Source organism: Eulemur rufifrons, chromosome 6 (assembly GCF_041146395.1).
Source record: "Eulemur rufifrons isolate Redbay chromosome 6, OSU_ERuf_1, whole genome shotgun sequence".
Classification (NCBI taxonomy): Eukaryota; Metazoa; Chordata; class Mammalia; order Primates; family Lemuridae; genus Eulemur; species Eulemur rufifrons.
The window spans coordinates 10,892,233-10,914,915 of NC_090988.1; the positions used below are offsets into that span (position 1 = coordinate 10,892,233).

Sequence of the window (22,683 nt, forward strand, 5' to 3'; positions counted from 1 at the left end):
ATTACAGGCGTGAGCCACCGCACCCGGCCTGTATTTCTATACTTGTAATGAACAATCTGGAATAAAATTAAGAAAAAATTTCCGCTAACAATACCATAAAAAAAGGAAATATAAATTTTATACTGTAAAACCTAGAAACATTAAAAGAAATTAAAGAAGACATAAATAAATGGAAAGGAAACCCCCTATGTTTATGGATTGGAAGACCTAATATTGTTAAGATGGCAGTACTCCCCAAATTGATCAACAGATTTAATGAAATCTCCATCAAAATTTCAGCTGACTTCTTTGCAGAAATTGACAAGATGATCCTAAAATTCCTATGAAAATGCATGCAATCCAGAGTAGCTGAGACAATCTTAAAAAAGAACAAAGTTGGAGGACTCACTATTCCCAACATCAAAACTTATTACAAAGGTATAGTAATCAAGACAGATTTTACTGGTATAGATAGACATATATAAATCAATAGAATAGAACTGAGAATTCACAAACTTTTACATTTATGATCAACAGATTTTTGATAAGACTAAGACATTTCAATGGAAAAAGAATAGTCTTTTCAACAAATGGTGCTAGGACACAGGTTATCCACAGGTAAAAGAATGAAGCTGGACCCCTACCTAACACCGTAGCTCAAAGTGAACCATAGGCCTAAATATAGGAGCCAATACTACAAGACTCTTTGAAGAACACATAGGAGTAAATCTTTGTGACCCTGAATTAGGTAATAATGGTTTCTTAGATATGACAACAAAAGCACAATCCATAAAAAAAAGTATTAATAAATAAATTGGACTTCATCAAAATTAAAAACTTTTGGGCCAGGCGTAGCGGCTCATGCCTGTAATCCTAGCACTTGGGGAGGATGAGGTGGGAGGATCGCTGGAGGCCAGGGCTTTGAGACTATCCTGAGCAAGAGCAAGACCTTGTCACTATAAAAAAAAATGAAAATTAGCAGGCAATATTGGCATATGCCTATAGTCCCAGCTTCTCAGGAGGCTGAGGTAGGAGGGTCACTTGAGCCCAGAAGCTTGAGGTTACAGTGAGCTATGACGACACTGCTACACTCCAACCTGGGTAACAGAGCAAGAACCTGTCTCAAAAAACAAACAGACAAACAAAAAACAAAAAAGCAAATACACATGTTCTCACTAGTAAGTCAGAGCTAAACAATGGGTACACATGGTCATAAAGTGGTGTAAAGGACATTGGAAACTTCTAAGAAGGGAAGAGGATGGGAGGGGAGTTAAGAGGTAAAAACTTACTTATCGGGTACAGTGTACCCTATTCTGGTGATGGGCACAGTAAAAGCCCTGACTTCAGCATTATACAATTCATCCATGTAACAAGAACACTTTGTATCCCCTAATATTTTGGAATAAAAGTTATTTTATAAAATTGAAGAAGTAATGGCCAATAATTTCCCAAATTTGGTGAAAGACATAAATTTACAGACTTAAAAAGTTCGTCACACCTGAAATGGGATAAATTAAAAAAGAATTATGCCCAGACACATTGTAATTAAACTGCCAGAAACAAAAACTAAAAAGAATTTTGAAAGCAGCCAGAAAAAACTGACATATTACATATAGAAGAACAATGATTCAAACAGTTACAAATTTGCTATCAGGGCCCAAGGAGACCAGAAAACAGTGGAACAATATTTTTAATGTGCTGAAAGAAAAGAACTGTCAACCCAGAATTCAATACCCAGTACAAATATACTTTAAGACTGATGACAAAATAGACATTCTCAGGTGAAAGAAAACTAAAAGCAAATGTGTCATCAGCAGACCTGCACTTAGAAGAAACGCTAAAGGAAGTTCTTTAGGCTGGAAGAAAATGATACCAGGGAGGAATGTGAAACTTTAGGAATTAAAGACAAGCAACAAAAAGGGTAAATATATAGGTAAATATTGTAGACTATTTTTCTTCCCTTAAGTTTTTAAAAATGATATGATTATTAAAAGCAAAAAAATTATCTGATGGAATTTTCAGTGTAGGTAGATGGCATACATATAACAATTATAAAGGGGAAAGGGTAAAAAGATTTATATGATTGTAAAGCTTCTATATTTACTTAAAGTGGTAAAATATTAACTCAAAGTAGACTGTGAAAGGTTTGGAATGTATATTGTAATCCTCAGAGCAACCACTATAAAATAATATAAAGAGATAGAGCCAAACAGATAACAGATCAATTAGAATGAAATTAAATAAAATTTAAATAAAGACACTTCTTCTTGAAGCCACGATACAATAATAGAATTGGATTTACCCTCCTGCCTGGAATGACTAAACAAACAAACAAACAAAAATCTATGAAAGAGTTGTTTTTGGACATTGGACATAAGGAAGCACAGGACAGTGATTCCTCATAGATGAGAAACAAACATAGTTAAGGACTACAATTGCCCAGCCTATTGCCTAGAGAATTTCCAGCCCACTGCACAAGAAGAGATCCTCAGGGATTCCAGACAGACCCTGCAGTCTCCCTGAAGAGCAATAAAAAGAAACCATACTGCACCTTCAACACTTTGCTTGCAAATCTCCTCAGCTAAATGTCTAAGTTCATTGTTTCCAAGTTCTGCTTTCTACACAAGTGTAGGACACAATTTAGTTAAGTTTTCTGCCACTAAATAGCAAGGATCACCTTTCCTCCAGTTTCCAATAATGTGTTCCTCATTTCCTTGAGCTTCACTGGCAGTGCATTTAATGTCCATATTTCTACCAATATTTTGCTTATGACAATATAGATATTCTCTAAAATGATACAAGCTTCCTGTCATGGACCTCAAAATTCTTCACCTCTACCTGTTTACCCAATCCCAAAGCCATCTCCACATTTTTTAATATATTTGTTGTAGCAGTACCCCATTCTCAGTATCAAATAGGAAACAGCCTAAATGTCCATCAATAGGAGAATGAATAAACAAACTGTGGTATATTCAAATAATGGAATACTGTACAGCAATGCAAAGAACAAACTACTCACGTAACAACATGAATAACTCTCATAAATGTTATCCTTACTGAGAGGAACCTTACATAACACAATTCATACTGTATATAAAGTTCTAGAACAGAGAAAACTGATAGTAGAAAAAAATCAGAACAGTGATTGTTTCTGGTAGAAAAAGAGTAAGGATTGACTGAGAAGGAGCATGAAGGAACTTTCTAGGCTATGCTAATCCTCTATCTCCAGATACAGGTTTGGATTACACAGACATATGTATTTTTCAAAACTAATGAAGGGTATTTAAGAGACCTTAAGGTTTATATAGTCCGTTTATGTAAATTTTACTTCAACGGAGGAAAAAAGCAACTGTAAACAAAATTAAATTCTAGTTAATGATATGCATGCTGAAGTGATCAGGGGTGAAGTGTACTGATGTCTGCATAACTTACTTTGAAATGCATGAGAAATAAGATGGATTGATGGTTGGAGAGATGGATAGATTTAGTAAAATGTTAATTGTGGAATGTAGGTAGTAAATATATGAATGTTCACAATAGCATGCTTTCAATGTTAAGTATGTTTGGAAGTTTTCTTAAAACAATTCCATTTACTATAGCTTCAAAAAGAGCAAAATACTTAGGAATAAAAACTTAACCAAGGAGGTGAAAGACTTGTTCACTGAAAACTCAAACATTGCTGAAAGAAATTAGAGACCAATAAGTGGAAAGACTTCCCATTTTCATGGATCAGAAGACTTATTATTGTTAAAAGTCAATAGTACCCAAAGCAATCTACAGATTGATGCAATCCCTACCAAAATCCCAGTGGTTTTTTTTTGTACAAATAGAAAAATCTATCTCAAAATTCATATGGATCTCAAGAGTTCCCAAATAGCCAAAACATGAAAAAGAACAAAGTTATAGGTCTCACACTTCCTGATTTCAAAACTTATTACAAAGCTACAGTAATCAAAACAGAATAGTACTGGCATAAAGATAGACATATAGACCAATGCAACAAAATAATGAGCTTATTAAAAAAATCCTGGCATATATGGTCAAATGCTATCAACAAGGAAACCAAGACCATACACTGGGGAAAGGACAGTCTCTTCAACAAATGGTGCCGGGAAAACTGAATGTACATATGCAAAAAAATGAACTTGGACCCTTACCGTACACCACGTATAAAAGTTAACTCAAAATGGATCAAAGACATAAACACAAGAGCTAAAATATAAAACTCTTAGAAGAAAACATAGGAGAAATGCTTCATGACATTGGATTTGGCAATGATTTCTTGCATATGATATCAAAAGCAAAAGCAACAAAAGAAAAAATAGATATATTGGACTATATCAAAATTTAAAACTTTTGCACATCGAAGAACACTATCAACAGAGTGAAAAGGCAACCCAGGAAATGGAAGAAATAATGTGTCTGATGAAGTGTTAATATCCAGAATATATATAGAACTCCTATGATTCAAAAACAAAAAAAACAACCTAATTAAAAAACAGGCAAAAGCTTTCAATAGAATTTCTCTTAGGAAGATATACAAATGGCCAATAAGCATATGAAAAGACGTTCAACTTCACTAATTATTAAGGAAATGCAAAAGAGTGCACTCATTGTGATAACCACAATGAGTTATCATTTCACCCCCATTAGGAGGACTATTATCAAAAAAACAGAAAATAACAAATTTTGGCAAGGATGTGGAGGAATGGAATGGAAATCTTGTGTACTGCACGTGGGAATGTAAAATGGTACAACCACTATGGAAACAGTATGATAGTTCCTCAAAAAATTAAAAACAGAATTCCCATATGATTCAGCAATTGCACTTCTGGTTAAATACCCAAAAGAATTTAAAACAGTGACTCAAACAGGTATTTGTATACTCATGTTTATTTTAGCATCATTCACAATAGCTAAGAGTTAGAAGCAACCCAAGTGTCCATCAATGGATAAATGGATAAATAAACCACAGAATATACATATAGAATAATAATATGAATATTATTCAGCCTTAAAAAGGAAAGAAATTAAGTCATGTTATAGCATTATGCTAAGTAAAATATGGCAGTCATAAAAGAGCAAATACTCATGTGAGGAACCTAGCATACTCAACTTCACAGAGAAAGTAGAATAGTGGCTGCCAGGGTCTGGAAGAGCAGAGAATAGGAAGTTATTGTTTAATGGGTATAGAATTTCAGTTTTGCAAGACGAAGAAAGCTCCGGAGACAGATGATGGTAATGGTTGCACAGCAGTGTGAATGGACTTAATGCCACTGAACTGTACACTTAAAAATAGTTAAAATGGGAAACTTTATGTTAAATATATTTTACCACATTTTTTCAAAAAAGATGTGCTTACATTAACATGTATATAAATGCTTATAAAGAGGACTAGAAGGATGAACGTAACTTTTGACAGTGATTAACTTTGAAGAGAGAATTAGAAGAATTAGAAGATGGGGCCTTGAAGAGGGACTTGTACATTTTTTCTGTATATTTCTACATTGTTTGACTATTTTACAATAAGAATTTATTCATGTATTGCATTTATACTTTTAAAAGTATATAAGCAGACTATTATTATCTCCCAACATTTCATTTTTAAACATTAAATTTATCACACATTACAAGAAACATAGAATCATTTCTTCATCATTTCATTCTTTTCTTTCCCAGATTCAGTCTTAAAGTATAAGATTTTTCACTTTTAAACTTTTCCAGGTGAAACTATATCCCATTAACACAGTGGTTTTAATTGAGGGATGGTATTATCCTCCAAGGTACATTTGGCAATTTCTGGAGGCATTTTGTTTGTCACAACCTGGGTGGGAGGACGAATAAAAACTGGGGACAGAATAAAAACCAAGGATGCAAGGAAATGGAAATATCTTCAAGAGGTTGTTAGTATACCTGAGTATCTGCATACCTATGCTACATGTAAAACATCAATGTATTATATTACAGTTTATTACAGTAAGTGAAAGAAGAAAGCTACAGAGCAATTAATATAATACAATGCCATTATATGAAAAGAAACACATGCACACCTATACCCAATCAAAACCACATTTTTGCGTACATGCAAATGCAAAGAAAAAGGTCTGGACAGATGAGCTTCAAACTGTTCATAATACATATGTCTGGAAAAGGGGAGAAGCTGAGGAAATGGAATAGTAAAAGACAACTCTGACGTTTACTTTTTACTACCTTTGCTTTTGTATTTTTTAAATTTTAATGAAAATACGCTCTTTCATTAAGCACTTTTTAGACACTAAAAATTAAACCAATTTCTAAAAATAAAAGGTTCTCTGGCTGTACAATGAAAGATAAATTGGAATGAAGCAGACAGCTTAAAGATAGGGAAATCAGCTGGAAGGCTGCTATAATAGAGAAATAAGGGCCTGAGCTAATATTATGAAAGTGGGAACAGAAAGGAAGATTGAGGTTTAAGAGGTGAAACCACTAAAACCTGGTACTATCAATAGCATCAAAGACTGAGGCAGAAAGGGGACTTGATAATTCCTACAATTCTGGCTTATATGACTAAGTGGGTAGAGGAATTGCTTGAGACTGAGCAATATGTTCAGTTTTGAACATCTTCAGTTTGAGGTATCCATGGAATATCAGAATTGAGATAACTGATAAGTACTAATAGTCAGAAGGTTGGAGCTCAGAAGAAAGAACTGTCCTAAAGACAGATTTCAAAATCATCATCACAACATGTAGTTGCTGAAGCCACAGAAGTAAAAATCACTGAGAGAGAGACTGTATTAAGAGATGGGTAAAATAGGGCAGAGCCTAAGGAACACACCAACAGAAAAGAAACCCAGGAAACAGAGAAGACTCAAAAAAGTGGCGAGAATTTTAGGAGTAAATCTGGAAGCTGTGGTGTTATAAGGCTCACGCCTATAATCCTTGCACTTTGGGAGGCTGAGGCGGGAGGATCACTTGAGGCCAGGAGCCTGACACCAGCCTGAGCAACACAGCAATACTCCATCTCTACAAAAAATAAAAATAAAAAAATTAGCCGGTCACAGTGGCATGTGCCTCAGCTACTCAGGAGGCTGAGGTAGAAGGATTGTCTGAGCCTGGAGTTCAAAGTTATAGTGAGCTATGATCAATCCACAGCACTCTAGCGTGAACAACATAGCAAGACCATAAAAAATAAAAAGTTTCAGTTATGTTATTAACAAGGAGAACACTGGTGACCTTGTAAGAGCAGTTCAAGAGTACTAGTGGGGACAGAAGTCAGATTATAGTTAACTGAGTCATCAATGGATGGCAAGATGGGGATAGTAAACATGGATTATTCTTTCAAGAAATTGGCTGTGATCATGTAAAATTTTATTTACAGGTCACAACTATGTCAAAAAACAAGAGTGACAAAGGAATTATATATGTTCAAAACAATTGTCTTTGAGTGATAGGTGATTTTTTTTTGCTTTCTACTTTTCTATATTTTACATGTTCTATAAATTGCCCATGTACCACTTTTTATTATCAGAAGAGAATAGTTGCTTCATAATTATCTGCTTAAAAGAAACTTGACTTGGAAAGGAAGAGAGAGGAAATGGCAGACAGAGTTAGACATAAACCCGAGGATATTTTTTTAGTGCAAAAGACTTGAGAATATTTATAACTTAAGAGGGAAGAGCTAAGAAAGGGAACGTGGTTAAAGATATGTTCATGATACACGATAATTAATGGAGCAAGGATCTAGAAGTAAAGAAGGCAAGAGAATCCAGAACATGGATCCAAAGAGAGACAACTCTTCCTCTAAGATAGGAAAAATAGGTAACAATGGCAAAAAAAAAAAAAAAAGAAAAGAAAAAGAAATGGTCAAGTGGTGGAGGCAGTTACTGTGTGATGGCTTCTATTTTCTTTACAAAAGTTAAGAGTATGGGGGTATGGCAAGAAGTTTAAGGAGTGCTTAAGGTTTAGAATAGTCAGTGTGGGGCACTAGAGAGGCAGCTAACAGAGAGGACAAGAAAAATGCTAAGCAGCACTGGGAACTCAGCCATGACTGGAAACTCTTAAGTATGAACATGTTACAAATCTATACTATTCAAGTATTTTCTCTCATAAATATGTATTATTTGGGAGCCCAAATGGAAAAAGGACTACTCTAGGATTGAGAATGTTCAGGGATAGCATGGCAGAAGGACAAGAAGAGGTTCAGACCACCAAAGCTGTACCCTGAATTGAATAGTCAAGAATAGGTATCCCTCTTCTGTGCTTTGTGAATGTCCTATGCATCTTTTATCAGTAATTATGTTGCTTCATAATTATCTGTTTATATATAAGTCTCTCTTCTTTAAACTGTCTGAAATTTTATTGTGTCTTATTGACAGCTAGTACTTAATGGCTAACACCTAATAGTTGCTCAATAAATATTTGATTGATGGGCTAATTCGTTTAAAACATATTTGCTGAGAGACTACCGAGTACTAGCCAAACACTGTTCATATAATGGTAAACAAAACAGGTATGGCACTTCTCTCATGAAACTTACGGACCAGTGGGAAATCTCTAGAGTATAAGAAAATATGTAAGTAAATAAATAAATAATTACAAATTGTTTTGAGAAGAAAATAAACAGAATTCAAGGATAGAGAAAAACAGAAAAGGGGAGATATATTTTTGATAAGGTGGTCAGAATAGTCTTTTCCAAGGAGGTGACAATTGAGCTGAAATCTGAAGGATGAGAAGGCACTAACTTTGTGGGGAAAAAAAGCAAGACTAACCAGGCAGAGGAAAAATCAATCATATGCAAAAGACCTTGTCACGTGTGGGGACCAGATGTCAGGTTTGTGTTCCCTGGTTCTTGGTTCCCAGTACCGAAGATGGTTACTGGTACCGAGTCGATGGAGCACATGAGCAGACCAAGCAGATGCAAGCAAAGTGCCAAAGTTTATTAAAGCATAGTACGTTCCAGAGAGGAAATGGGTCAACCTTGCAAGTGGAGGAGACCCTGAGTTTAACAAGATTTTCCCTTTTATGCTGATTCCCTAATTTTATGTTAAGAAGGTGAGGGGTGGAATATTCACAGTTTTTGTTGGAAAGGGGGTCGAATTTCCAGAACTGGGAACCCTCCCCATTTTTAACCTTGTAAGGCAATTTCTGGGGGTTGCCATGGTATTTGTAAACTGTCATGGTGCTGGTGGGTATAATTTTTACTATGTTAATGAGGGTAGGTCACTTGAGGATACTGTCACCTTACTTGTATGCATGCTCCAAAGACCTTCATTTGTGGCGTTGATCCTATCTCCACTTTGTGGCCTTTCTGGTTGGTCAGTCTTTGGAGACCCCCTATCGTAGACCAAACACCTGTTCAGTCCTTGGAAGCCCCCTTGACATGTCATCTGTTCCTTCTTGGAAGTTCCCTCTGGTTAGTTTGTTCCTCGTAGTAGACAAAGCATCTCCTAGCGCCATCTATTTCTCAATGGAAACCCCCTAGACAAAGCATCTGTTCCCCTTCCTCCTTGTCCCAACCTAACAACCTGAGGTAGGAAAGAGACTGGCATAGAGTTCAGGATATATAAATGACAATATAGAATAAAAATGACAGTATACCCTTAGGCAAACCTTACAGATCCAAACTAAAAATCACAAAAGAGCTATGGTTCAGTCTTGAAAACCTCAGTGCAAACCCTGCTTTCTGTCTTTTTTCTTCCTTTTCATTCTGCTCATTTAAAAAGGCCAAGAGGAAACTTCTCTTTCATATAGCCTAACACTGCTGGTTGTGTGAAGACTTTGTTTTTAAAACAATATAAAATCACAAAATAAAAATTATGCAGAGAGGGGTAATAAACTAGACTTCAGCTCAGCCATGGAAAAATCCTAGCAGGCCCAGGGTATTGTAACATTTTCTTTAAAAACTATATATCTTAACTCAATACCCCCAAACCTTAGGCAATATAACCCTAATAAGCTCCAGCCCAAATCTGACTAGTTTATTTCTTGGTGACCCTGCCTTACACTCTACTAGCTTACTGATGGAGATCTAGTCCTGGTCATTGAGTAGAAGATCCTCATAACTCTTACCCCTTACAAACTGCTCATTTCTTCCCTTCTCACAACATAAAAGACAATGGCCACCAGAAATATATCTTTTATAAAATAAAATAAATATAAAATATAATTTTTTGAATAGGCAATAAGTGCTCCCAATAATACCCTAGGTGTTAATAAGTGACCTAAAATAATCTTAGGTCAGGATGGTTTTGCATACCATGAAATAAAACAGGAATCTGCTTCTTGATCAGCCTTACCACTTCCAGTTTAGTAGGTGACTATAATCCTGTCTAAATCCCACTGCTCATACTCTATGGTCTGCTCTACCTGTCGTACGCTGGAAGCATCTCTCTGGTGCCTGGGTGGAAGATGCTGATGGCCATCCAGAAGCAAATCCTCTGGCCATCTTTCAGCTGTCCCAACAGATGGCTGCTGCCTAAAGTATAAGCTCTAAAAGATACAAAAGCACTTGCCAAATATGTGAGCAGTGACATAGTAGTAGTGATACTACTATAAGCTTCAGGGATAGCCCTGAAGTAATCTAAACAGGTCAGAATAGTCTGATATATTGTGGCATGAAAGTAGACATTATACTTCTTGTCACCATTATGGATCTTAACTGTACTTACAATGCAATCTTAAATTTGATCTACAAAAACAAGGATAATAGTATTTATCTCCCATGGTTATTGAGAGAATTAAATGAGATAATGCATATAAAATTCTAAAAGCGTTTTGGCTATAGTAAGTGCTCAATGAATGTAAGCTGTTATTCATAATAATATTAATACCATTGCTAATATTAATAAGAGAAAATGCTATCATCATCGTCGTCTTAACAAAGCTCTGACAAGTCCAGCCCAAGTTCTAACTAATTACTTTCTGCTGCTTACTCTTTACTATACTCTGCTCTACCTGCTCTCTGACAGAGCCTGGATCCTGGATTTCACGTAAAACATACTCATGGCGCTCTGGAAATAACCCCTTTCTCCTTCTTTCATCTGTCATATTACATGAGTCCTGCCGATAGTTCCTCTGCTAAATGGCAACATGAACACTGGACATAAATTATCCAAGCAGGAGCATCATGCCTGTGGGAACAGTAAAAGCTTCAGTGAAGGGGCCTGAAGTCATTTCAACAGGTCAAAATGGTGTGATACGTCACAGAACAAGAGGACATTATATTCTTTGCCCATTTTTACCAACATTAACACTGAAACCTCAAAGCAGTTACTACATTGCCCTGTCAATCTAGAGCCAAAACCTAAGCAATTTACTCACTGCTACTTACTCCTCACTATATTCCACTCTACTTACTCCCTGGGAGAGGCTAGGTCTTGAATACTGGGTGGAACATACCAGTGGCGCTTGAGAAGCAACTCCTCTTGCAAGCTCCCATTTCTCAAAAGACGAGGGTTGTTTGATATATTTGTCCTAAAGGAACAACAAAATACAAAACTGATTTGTCTAAGCAGAAATGATGGGCTGTTGACACTGTTGTAGACTTCAATGACAATCCCAGAGTAATGATACTAGGTGATGATAATAGAGCACAGTTAAAGGGATGTGTGTGTGCATGTGTTTAGCATAAAATTTCTAAACATACACCAAAGTAGAAAAAAATAGTATAATAAATCCCAAGATATCCTTCACCTGGCTTCAACAATTAGCAACACTTTTCTTTTTCATTTATTCTCCAACTTTTTTCCTAGAGTTTTTTAAAAGCAAATCCTAGATTATTCTGGTACATTTTGAAATTACCAAAGACATTATACTCTTAGCGTAACTCTGGAGGCCTTAGTTCTATGTATCCCACAAAGAAGCTAGCTTGACAAGCTTCAGTCCCAATCTCATGTAATACAGTCCTCCTACTGTGTTCTGCTCTACCTGTTCTCTAGGGGAGGCTTGGCCCTGGATTCTATTAATAGGTGTAACATACTGACGATATTCCAGAGGTAATTCCTCTTTCATTCTCTCATCTCTCATAAAAGATGAGGGCTACTTGAGAAACATGCTCCAAAGGAAAAAGAGAAAACAAATTTTCTAACCAGGGTAATATGCTAATCATAATATTGTAAACTTTAGTGAGAACGCCAAAGAAATGATACCAGGTAAAAATATCCTGATAGCTTTTGATATGAGTGAGGACACTAAACTTTTATTTCAATTCTGTAGACCTTAATTCTTAATTCCAAACCATGGACAGAATAATTGGACAAACTCACCAAATCTTAAATAATTTAGGATCTGATACTTCTTCCTACATTGTTGATGCAGGGGCAGTATGTTTGTGGTAATACTGTGAGCTTCACCAAGAGCTGAAGAATAATCTTGGTAAATTAAAACAGTCTAATTCTAGAATAAGATATGAATGTGACATATCAACCTTTGAAATGACTAAACTAATTTAATATAGTTCACTACACCAGGGTCTTTTGCACTATGAGGTGCAAGGTAGAACAGAAAAAAAAGGAGGATATACCAGTAGGAACTGTCTATGCCCATTCTTTCTGAAGCAGGGCCTCTGTTCTAATAGGATATAGGACTATCTTCCCACTAATGTGGGAAGGAATAAAAGATACTATATTCTTAAGTTAGCTCCAAAGTCCCTGATTCTATATTTCAAATTACCAGTTACTGAGAATTTATAAAACCCAGGTACTTTATTTCCTGTATCTTTATCTCCTTTTTTATTTTTATTCTGCTCCACCTGATCTCTGACGAGGTCCTGGTCCTGGGGTTTAGGAGGCACATACTGATAACCCGCCAGAGAAAAGTCATCTCTCCCTTTCTCATCTGTCGTATCAGAGTATGGCTCCTTAAAGTGTACTTTCTAAAGAGAAAAAAAATACAAATTATAAATTGTCTAGTAGAGGTAATACAATGGCAATAATATCCTAAGCTTTATTGAGAGCCATCAGGTAATTTTTCAAAACCCAGGATAATGTGAAACATAACAGAATAAAACAGAAAATGATTACTTTTTGTGAGTTCTGAAGTTTAGGGGAGAACAATCTTTGCAAGCTTCAAACTAAACCCTAAACAATTCAGTTCCTGCTGGTTTCAGTCCTTTCTCTGTCCTACCTTGCCCCTGATGGAGACCTGACGATGCCTGCATAGAAGATCCCGACGGACATCCAGAGGAAGTGCCTCTCTCCCTATCAAAATTGATGTTGGCTGCTTCAAACCTGCTTTCTAAAAAAGAACAGACACAAAATATCAATTGTTCAGTTAAGAATGACAAATTAACTAAGACTTTAGGTTTTAGTGATAATTCTGGAGTTAATGGAGGTCAGAGTATAGTTGGTCATCTTATGGAATAAAACAAAAAACTATATTCCATGAAAGTCCAACCATAACCGTAAATAATTTACTTCCTGCCTTTCTTCTTCCTTTTGGTCTAACTGATCTCTGGTGGAAGACTGGCCTTGGAACCTGTGTAAAAGGCACTGTTGGGTACTTGTGGGCCACTCCTCTTTCCATCTTTCAGCTGTCAAAGTAGATTCTGGCTGCCAGAAATAGTTTTCCTAATGAAGAAGATTAAAAAGAAAAAAGTAAGTTGTTCAGAAAAAAGTAATATGCTACTGCTAATACTTTAACACTTAGTAAGAACCCTGGAGTTTTGAAAACTTAATCAGGAAACTATTTTTCCAATTATGGATCTCCAAATCAGCTACAATATACAGGCATACTTCATTTCATTGTGCTTCACTTTATTGCTCATTACAGATATTACGCTTTTTACAAATTGAACGTTTGTGCAATGCTACATTAAGCAAGTGTATTGGTGCCATTTTTCCAACACTTGTGCTCACTTTGTGTCTCTGTGTTACATTTTGGTAATTCTCACAAAATTTCAAACTTTTTCATTATTATTATATGTTACGGTGATCTGTGATCAGTGATCTTTGATGTTACCATTCTAATTGTTTTGGGGCACCACAAACCACGCTCATATAATACAGTGAACTTAACTGATAAATGTTATATGTATCCTGATTTCTCCACCACCTGGCCAACCCCTCCCCCAGCCCACCCTAATCCCTGAGATACAATATTGAAATTAGGCCAGTTAATAACACTACAGTGGCTCCTAAGTGTTCAAGTGAAAGAAAGAGCCACATGTCTCTCACTTTAAATCAAAAGCTAGAAGTGGTTAAGCTTAGTGAGTGAGGCATGTCAAAAGCTGAGACAGACTGAAAGCTAGGCCTCTTGAGCCAAATAGTTAGCCAAGCTGTGAATCCAAAAGAGAAGTTCTTGAAGGAAATTTAAAGTGCTACTCCAGTGAACACATGAATAAGAAAGCGAAACAGCCTTGTTGCTGATGTGGAGAAAGTTTGAGTGGTCTGGATTAGAGAACAAACCAGTCACAACATTCCCTTGAGCCAATTCCTAATCCAGAGCAAGACCCTAACTCTCTTCAATTCTATGAAGGCTGAGAAAAGTGAGAAAGCTAAAGAAAAGTCTGAAGCTAGCGGAGTTGGTTCATTAGGTTTAAGGAAAGAAGTCATCTCTATAGCATAAAGGTGCAAGATAAAGCAGCAAATGCTAATATAGAAGTTGTAGCAAGTTATCCAAAGATCTAGCTAAGATCACTAATGAAGGTGACTACATTAAACAGATTTTCAATGAAAACAAAACAGCCTTATATCGAAAGAAGATGCCACCTAGGACTTTGACAACTAGAGAGGAAAAAAATCAATATCTGGCTTCAAAGCTTCAAAGGACAGACTGACTTTCTTCTTAGGGGCTAACGTAGCTGGGGACTCTCAGTTGGAGCCAGTGCACATTTACCATTCCAAAAATCCTAGGGCCCTTTAAGAGTGATGCTAAATCTGCTCTGCCATGCTCTGTGAATGGAACAAAGCCTGGATAATATAGCACATCTGTTTACAGCATGGTTTACAGAATATTTTAAGCCCATTGTTGAGATCTATTGCTCAGAAAAAAAGATTCCTTTCAAAATATTACTGCTCATTGACAATGCACCTGGATACCCCAGAACTCTGATGGAGATGTACAAGGAAATTAATGCTGTTGTCATGCCTGCTAACACAAAATCCATTCTGCAGCCCATGGATCAAGGAGTACTTTCCACTTTCAAGTCTTATTATTTAGGAAATACATTTCGATGGCTACATCTGCCATGGATAATGATTCTCCTAATGGATCTGGGAAAAGTAAATTGAAAACCTTCTGAAAAGGATTCACCATTTTACATGCCATTAAGAACATTTGTGATTCATCAGAGGAAGCCAAAATATCAACATTAAGAGGAGTTTAGAAGAAGTTGATTTGAACTGTCATGGATGACTTTGAGGGGTTCAAGACTTCAGTGGAGGAAGTCACTGCAGATGTAGTGGAAATAGCAAGAAAACTAGAATTAGAAGTGGAGCCTGAAGATGTGACTGAATTGCTGCAATCTCATGATCAAACTTTAGCAGATGAAGAGTTACTTCTTGTGATGATTAAAGAAAGTAGTTTCTTGAGATGGAAACTACTCTTGGTGAAGATGCTGTGAACATTGTTGAAATGATAAAAAAGAATTTACAATATTATGTAAACTTAGTTAATAAAGTACCAGCAGGCTTTGAAAGAATTGACTCCAATTTTGAAAGAAGTTCAACTGTGGGTAAAATGCTATCGAACATCATCACGTGCTACAGAGAAATCTTTCACAAATGGAAGAGTCAATTGATGTGGCAAACTTCATTATCGCCTTATTTTTAAAAATTGCCACAGCCACCCAACCTTCAGCTACTACTATCTGATCATTCAGCAACCATCAACATCAAGGCAAGACTCTCCACCAGCAAAAAGATTACAACTCACTGATGGCTCAGATGATCATAAGTACCTTTTAGCAATAAAGTATATTTAAATCGAGGTATGTACATTATTTTCTTAGACATAATGCTATTGCACAGTTAACAGACCATAGTAACATGTAAATATAACTTTTATATGCACTGGGAAATCATAAAATTCATGTGAATCCCTTTATTATTAATACTACATTTGCTTTATTGTAGTGGTCTGGAAGCGAACCCCCACATCTCCAAGGTATGACTGTGGCCCTTACAAATCCCACTCCAAACCCTAAGTACCTTATTTTTTCTTATTATATCTCCTTTCCATTCTATTTTACCTGATCTTTGGGTAGAAAATCCTGGTCCTGAAATTTGGTTAGAATATACTGGTCTTTGGGGGGAGCACACTGGTCTTTAGATAGAAAATCCTGTTCTTGACATTTGGGTAGAATATTTTCCTCTGTGGTTAGAACATGCTGGTCTCTGGATAGAAAATCCTGGTCCTGGTATTTGGGTAGAATCTTCTGGTCTCTGGGGAGAAAATCCTGGACTTTAGGTAGAAAATCCTGGTCCTGACATTTGAGAAGAATATTCTGGTCTTTGGAGAGAACATGCAAGTCTCTTGGTAGAAATTCTTGGTCTTCAGGTAGAAAATCCTGATCCTGACATTTGGGTAGAATGTTCTGGTCTTTGGGAAGAAAACATTGGTCTCTGGGTAGAAAATCCTGGTCTTTAGGTAGAAAATCCTGGTCCTGACATTTGAGTAGAACATTATGGTCTTTGGGGAGAACACACTGGTTTCTGGGTAGAAAATCCTGGTCTTTAGGTAGAAAATCCTGATTCTGACATTTGGGAAGAAAACTCTGGTCTTTAGGGAGAACACGGTGGTCTCTGGGTAGAATATCCTGGTCTTTGGGTAGAAAAGTTTGGTTTTGGGATAGAAAATCCTGGGCTGCCAACGCAATACTCCCATCTTCTAACTCAATACTCTGGGCTTTCAGCAAAACACCCTGAGTTGCTGTCTTAGGCTGGCCTTCTGGCTCAATGGCCTGGCGTTCTGGCTTACCAAACTCATATTCTGGCTTAGTAGCCTGGGTATCTGGCTCAAAACTCTGAACTTCCCGCTCAACACTCTGAACTCCTGTCAGATCACCCTCAGTTTCCAGCAAATCACCTTGAGCTTCTGGAAAATAATCCTGGGCTTCTGGCAGAATATCCTGAAGGCCCTGAAGATGTAACTGCTTTTGCTCCTCTTCTTCTATCATAACATATAATGGATCTTTGAATTTTACTTTCTAAAAGTGAACATAAACACCAAATATAAAATGTCAGGTAGTAGCAATACTCAAGGTTTTTTATAAGATTCCTAAAATTCTTAAAATAATATGGCAGTCAAACAATTTACTAGAATAAAATGTGAAATTATAGCCTTTGCCTAACTTAACGAAACCTAAATCTAAAATCCTAAACCTACAATCCTAAACCAGTACAACAGTACTAGCAATCCCTAATCCAAATCTCAATTAGTTTACTTTCTCTTATTGCTTTACCTGCACTCTGCTAAAAGGTTTGTCCTTGTCTTCAGAAAGAATATCCTGCTGGTTGCTCCCAAACAAATCTCTCCCTTTCTCATCTGTCATAATAGATGAAGATTCCTCATAGGCAGGTTCCTAAAGAAAAAACAAATATTAAAAAAAAAAAAAAAAAACCCACAAGATTTAGCTATTACAGGTAGAAACAACGTGACTGCAATAAAATCCTAGGCTTCAAGATACTACTAATATAATTTTAGTAGGTCAGCAGAATCAAACATTATAAAATGTCTACACTGCAGGACTGTACACTGAAGACCATAAGGCATTATTGAAAAAAATTAAAGATGATCTAAATAAATGGAAAGACATCCCATGTTCATGGATCAAGAGAAAATATTAAGATGGCAGTATTTCCCAAATTGATCTATAGATTCAGAATACCTATCAAAATGACATTGGTCTTTTAGGGGTGGGGGCAGAAATTAATAAGCTAATCATAAAATTCATACTGAAATGCAAGGGACCCATAAGAACAAAACATTCTTCAAGACAAAGTTGGAAGTTTCATTCTTCCTAATTTCAAAACCTATCACAAAGCTATAGTAATCAAGACTGTGTGATACTAGCACAAGAGCAGACATACACATCAATGGAATATAATTGAGAGTTCAGAAATAAACCCTCACATTTATAGTCAATTGATTTTCAACCAGGGTGCCAAAACAATTCAATGAGGAAAGAATAGTCTTTTCAACAAATGGTGTTGGGAATAACTGTGTATCTACATTCAAAAGAATGAAGATGAACCACTTCTTCACAGCATACATAAAAATTAACTCAAAATAGATCACAGACCTAAAAGTAAGTGCTAAAACTATAAAATTCCTAGAAGAACACATAGGAGTAAATCTTCATGATCTTGTGTTAAAAATATTTAGTAGATATTACATCAAAAGCACAAGCAACAAAAGAAAAAAAATTGGATTACACCAAAATTAAAAATTTTGTGCTGGCCGGGCACAGTGGCTCATGTCTGTAATCCTAGCACTCTGGGAGGCCGAGGCAGGAGGATCGTTTGAGCTCAGAGTTCGAGACCAGCCTGAGCAAGAGCAAGATCCCATCTCTACTAAAAAAAATAGAAAGAAATTAGCTGGACAACTAAAAATATATAGAAAAAATTAGCCTGGCATGGTGGCGCATGCCTGTAGTCATGTAGTCCCAGCTACTTGAGCCAGAGACTGAGGTAGAAGGATTGCTTGAGCCCAGGAGTTTGAGGTTGCTGTGAGGTAGGCAGACGCCACAGCACTCTAGCCCGGGCAACACAGTGAGACTCTATCTCAAAAAAAAAAAATTATGCTACAAATGATACCATTAATAAAGTGAAATGACAACCCACAGAATGGGAGAAAATCTTTTTGATAAAAGACTTGTGTCCAGAATATATAAAGAACACTTACAGCTTTATATACTCAATATATAAAGACAAATAACCCAAATAAACATCTGAATAGACATTTTCTCCACAAGAGGTAAGCAAATGGGCAATAAGCACATAAAAAAAATATTGAACATCATTAGTCATTAAGAAAATGCTAATCGAAAGTACATTTTAGTGGATGTGAAGATACCACTTCACATCCACTAGGATAGCTATAATCAAAAAGACAGACAATAATAAATATTGGAGGGGATGTGGAGAAATTAGAACCCTTATATATTGCAGGTAGAAAACAGTTTGGCAGTTCTTTAAAATGTTAAACATAGACTTACTGTATGACTCAGCAATTCCACTCTTAGAAACGCATGTCCCAAAAGAAAAGAATGTCCACACAAAAATATGTACACAATTGCTTATAACACAATTATTCATAAAAGCCAAGAAGTGAAAACAATCCAAATGTCCACCAACTGATAAATGGATAAACCAAATGTGGTACAGCCATAAAATGAAATATTATCTGGCAATAAAAAGAATGAAGTACTGTACTTATACATCCACTAAAAATGTGGATGAACCTTGAAACGTTATACAAAGTGGAAAAAAAAATAGTGACAAAAGACCACATATCATATATTTCATTTATGTTAAATGTCCAGAATAGATAAACCTATAGAGACAGAAAGTAGATTAGTGATTGCTTGGCATTGGGGATAGCGGGAGGGAAAGAATGGGCTTCTTTTAGGAGTAAAGAAAATGCTCTAAGTAAGACTGTGGTAACAGTTGCACAACTTCATAAATATACTAAAAACCACTGAACTGTACACTTTAAGTGGGTGAATTGTATGGTATATGGATTATATTTTAATAAAGTTTGGTTTAAAAAAACAATACTGGACATTGTAATCTTAACCCTTAATCCTATCCTTAATTAGCTGTGGATAGTTCTAACAAGCCATTGTTTCTCCCCCTCTACTCTTCACATTTCCCTACCTGATTTTTTATAAAATTCTGGTAATGTACAGTAGTTAAAAGACCTTGATGGATGTTAAAGGGAAACTCTCCTCTTCTTTCTATATTTATCCTGATGGATGCTGGTTTCCTAGAAAGTGCTTTCTGGAAAAAATAAATAAATACAAATATAAATGAGTCTAGGGAAGGAAATATCCTCATGATACTAAGTTGAGTTTTTGTGAAAGATCTAGAATGATTTTAGCAAGTTTTTGTAGTCTAATATAGAATAAAGGAAAAATAATAATGAGTTTGAAGTTTTACTTCAAAAGTACAAACAAATCACCCATATATCAAATATATGGTATGAAATAGCTTGGTAGGATAATACATTAACTGTATAAATGACAACGTGTCCATATTCTAGCCAGTGAAAATTTCAGAATATTCATGATTTTAGTCTTGGTGACCTGACAGAGGGCAAGCAAGTATATGTTCTACTTGTATTTCCAAATCTAGAACATTATAACAACCAGACAGATTCTAATATCACTAAAGTCTAACAAGGAAATGAAACTAGAGTTCAACTCAGTTATAGATTGTTCTTTCTGATTGGCAGTTTCCCATTTCACACAACTGAGAGGGTAGAAAACTCTTCAGATTTGAAGGAAAGACTTGATATAAGTGATAAGAAAAATTTCACTAATTTCTGATTAGTAGATTCGATTTGTTTCTGATATTTCTACCTGAAAAACACATGCATTCTTTGGAAGCAAGCAGTCAGCCTGAATTCATCACACTATAACAATAAAGAATTACACTTAAATGGCACCTCTGACGTATAAAACTGGTTTATACAAGGATGTTATCTCCAACTTAATCCTCCCTTATACTGGATAATTATTTCTGTCAGATCTATGAATAGCATTCTTTCTGGAAAAACACCAAGTGGAAGGTCTAAGCATGTTCCAAACAATTTAAAATACAGTCTTTAGGATCTGATAACCCTTTTTTTTGGTTTATTAGAAAGTGTTTAATCACCTCATTCTAACAGTATCCTGGTGTCAGTCTAATAGCTCAAATTATGATGCTGCCAAATCCATGGTAGGTATTAAAATTCTCAAGAAAACAAGCCTCTGAGAAGAATTTAGGTACAAAAGAAATTCTATCTTGAGAGCCACAACAAGGAAATGCTAGAAAAAGGGAACCACCATACTGAATGGATCTAGGTTATGTTACTGTATGTGGACGCACACCTATGCCCACTTGTTTTTAAATTTTAATTATAAATTTCTTAATTATCACTGAAAAGGGAGATATTATAGTTTAATATTCAACCAACTGCAAACATAGAGGAAGCAAATGTTTTTGATGGTTATGTTAAGATTCTTAAGGAAAAAATACTAAAGTACAAAAAATATATATATACATATATATATAATCCAGGAAAATGTAGGGAAGAAATAAATAGAAAGTTGAAGATGGCAAAAAAATAATAAAGTAAACAAGACTAATGGTCTATTTTACTAGATGCTGCCTATCAAAATTTGAAATTAATCCCAAAATTAAGTAAACACAGGAAAACACATGAACTTAGCATCCAAATTTGTGAACTCTGAAGTAAATAGACTCCAAAACAATGTCATTTTACAAGTATAGACTTAAATATCCTTTTTAGGTCTAGCTCCACATTTAGATTCCAATTATTCACTTTAACTTTATATTTTATATTGATTTTTTTCCTGATCAGAAGTAAAATATATACATTATGAAAAATGTTTTAAATAAAAACATAAAGAGAAGAAAATAAAGATCACCTATAATACTTCTACCCAGAAATAATCACTATTAACCTCTTGTGCCATTTCTATCCAGGCTTTTGTTTATGCACAAAGCATTCTCTCCTCATCTCTTTATTTTGCTTTATTTTCCTTCATAGCACTTATCACTTGAAATTATATTCTGTATTTATTTACTCATTTATTTTATGCTTCCCCAGTAGCACAGAAGCTCTTTGAGGGATCTTTGTCTATGTTTTCACCATTATAAGTCCTGTTTCTAGAACAATGCCTGGCAATCATGGATGTCCATAAATATTTGTTAAAAATATACACTTTTTAATTGAGATATCATATATAACTTTGTTTCCAACTTTATCACTTAACTTTACTTTTCCTTTCGCTTTCTCTTATCCTCAGATACTCTTTGAAAACATGAAATTTTTTAGAATGGTTGCATATGGATATACCATAATGTATTCAAGCATTCCTTACTACTGGATATTTAAGATTATTTCCAATTATTTAACAGTTGTAAATTATGCTGAGATGTAAATAAACCTTTATCTGAAATTTTTATCTCTATTTTTATGTATTTATTTATTTTATTTTATTTTATTCAGGAAATTATGGGGGTACAAACATTTTGGTTACATGTAATGCATTTGCACCACCCTAGCCAGGCTACAAGCATGTCCCTCCCTGATACACCGTGTTCCACTTCCATTAGTTGTGGGTTTACCCCTCCCCACCTCCACCCCCACCGGCACCCAATCAGTATTACTACCATGTGAACACCTTGGCCATATCTCTATTTGGTCATATCTCTATTTTTAAAAACAATGCGTTAGAAATTAATTTACCTCTTGGGTGGGAAAGCTTTTCCTTCCATCATCTGGAAACACTGATGCCTTTTTTATAGTCACAGTTTTAAAGGATGCCAGCCGGTGACGTGCCTGTTTCATAGTTTGACTAAGCTGCCAGAGAAAGAGAAAAAAAGCAAACCAAAACAGGTTAAAGTCTTTTTTTTTTTCAGTTTTTTAAAATTGATATTTTATATATTTATGGGGTTCAGGCATTTGTTACATGCATGGAATGTGTAATGACCAAGTTGGGATATTTGGGGTATCCATCATCTTGAGTATTTACCATTTCTATGTATTGGGAACATTTTA

At 35.5% G+C, this 22,683-nt stretch overlaps 1 protein-coding gene across 1 annotated transcript in view; it reads right to left on the reverse strand.

Annotated features, from left to right (window-relative positions):
- CCDC15 (coiled-coil domain containing 15) overlaps positions 1 to 22,683 on the reverse strand; it is a 70,177-nt gene that overhangs the window by 32,069 nt on the left and 15,425 nt on the right. The window contains exons 5-11 of the mRNA XM_069468726.1: positions 22,372 to 22,485; positions 17,357 to 17,476; positions 16,145 to 17,101; positions 13,081 to 13,191; positions 12,707 to 12,829; positions 11,356 to 11,430; positions 10,324 to 10,446 (exon numbers count right to left, since the gene is read on the reverse strand). Coding sequence (XP_069324827.1) covers positions 10,324 to 10,446; positions 11,356 to 11,430; positions 12,707 to 12,829; positions 13,081 to 13,191; positions 16,145 to 17,101; positions 17,357 to 17,476; positions 22,372 to 22,485 — 1,623 coding nt within the window. The remainder of the gene's footprint in view (positions 1 to 10,323; positions 10,447 to 11,355; positions 11,431 to 12,706; positions 12,830 to 13,080; positions 13,192 to 16,144; positions 17,102 to 17,356; positions 17,477 to 22,371; positions 22,486 to 22,683) is intronic.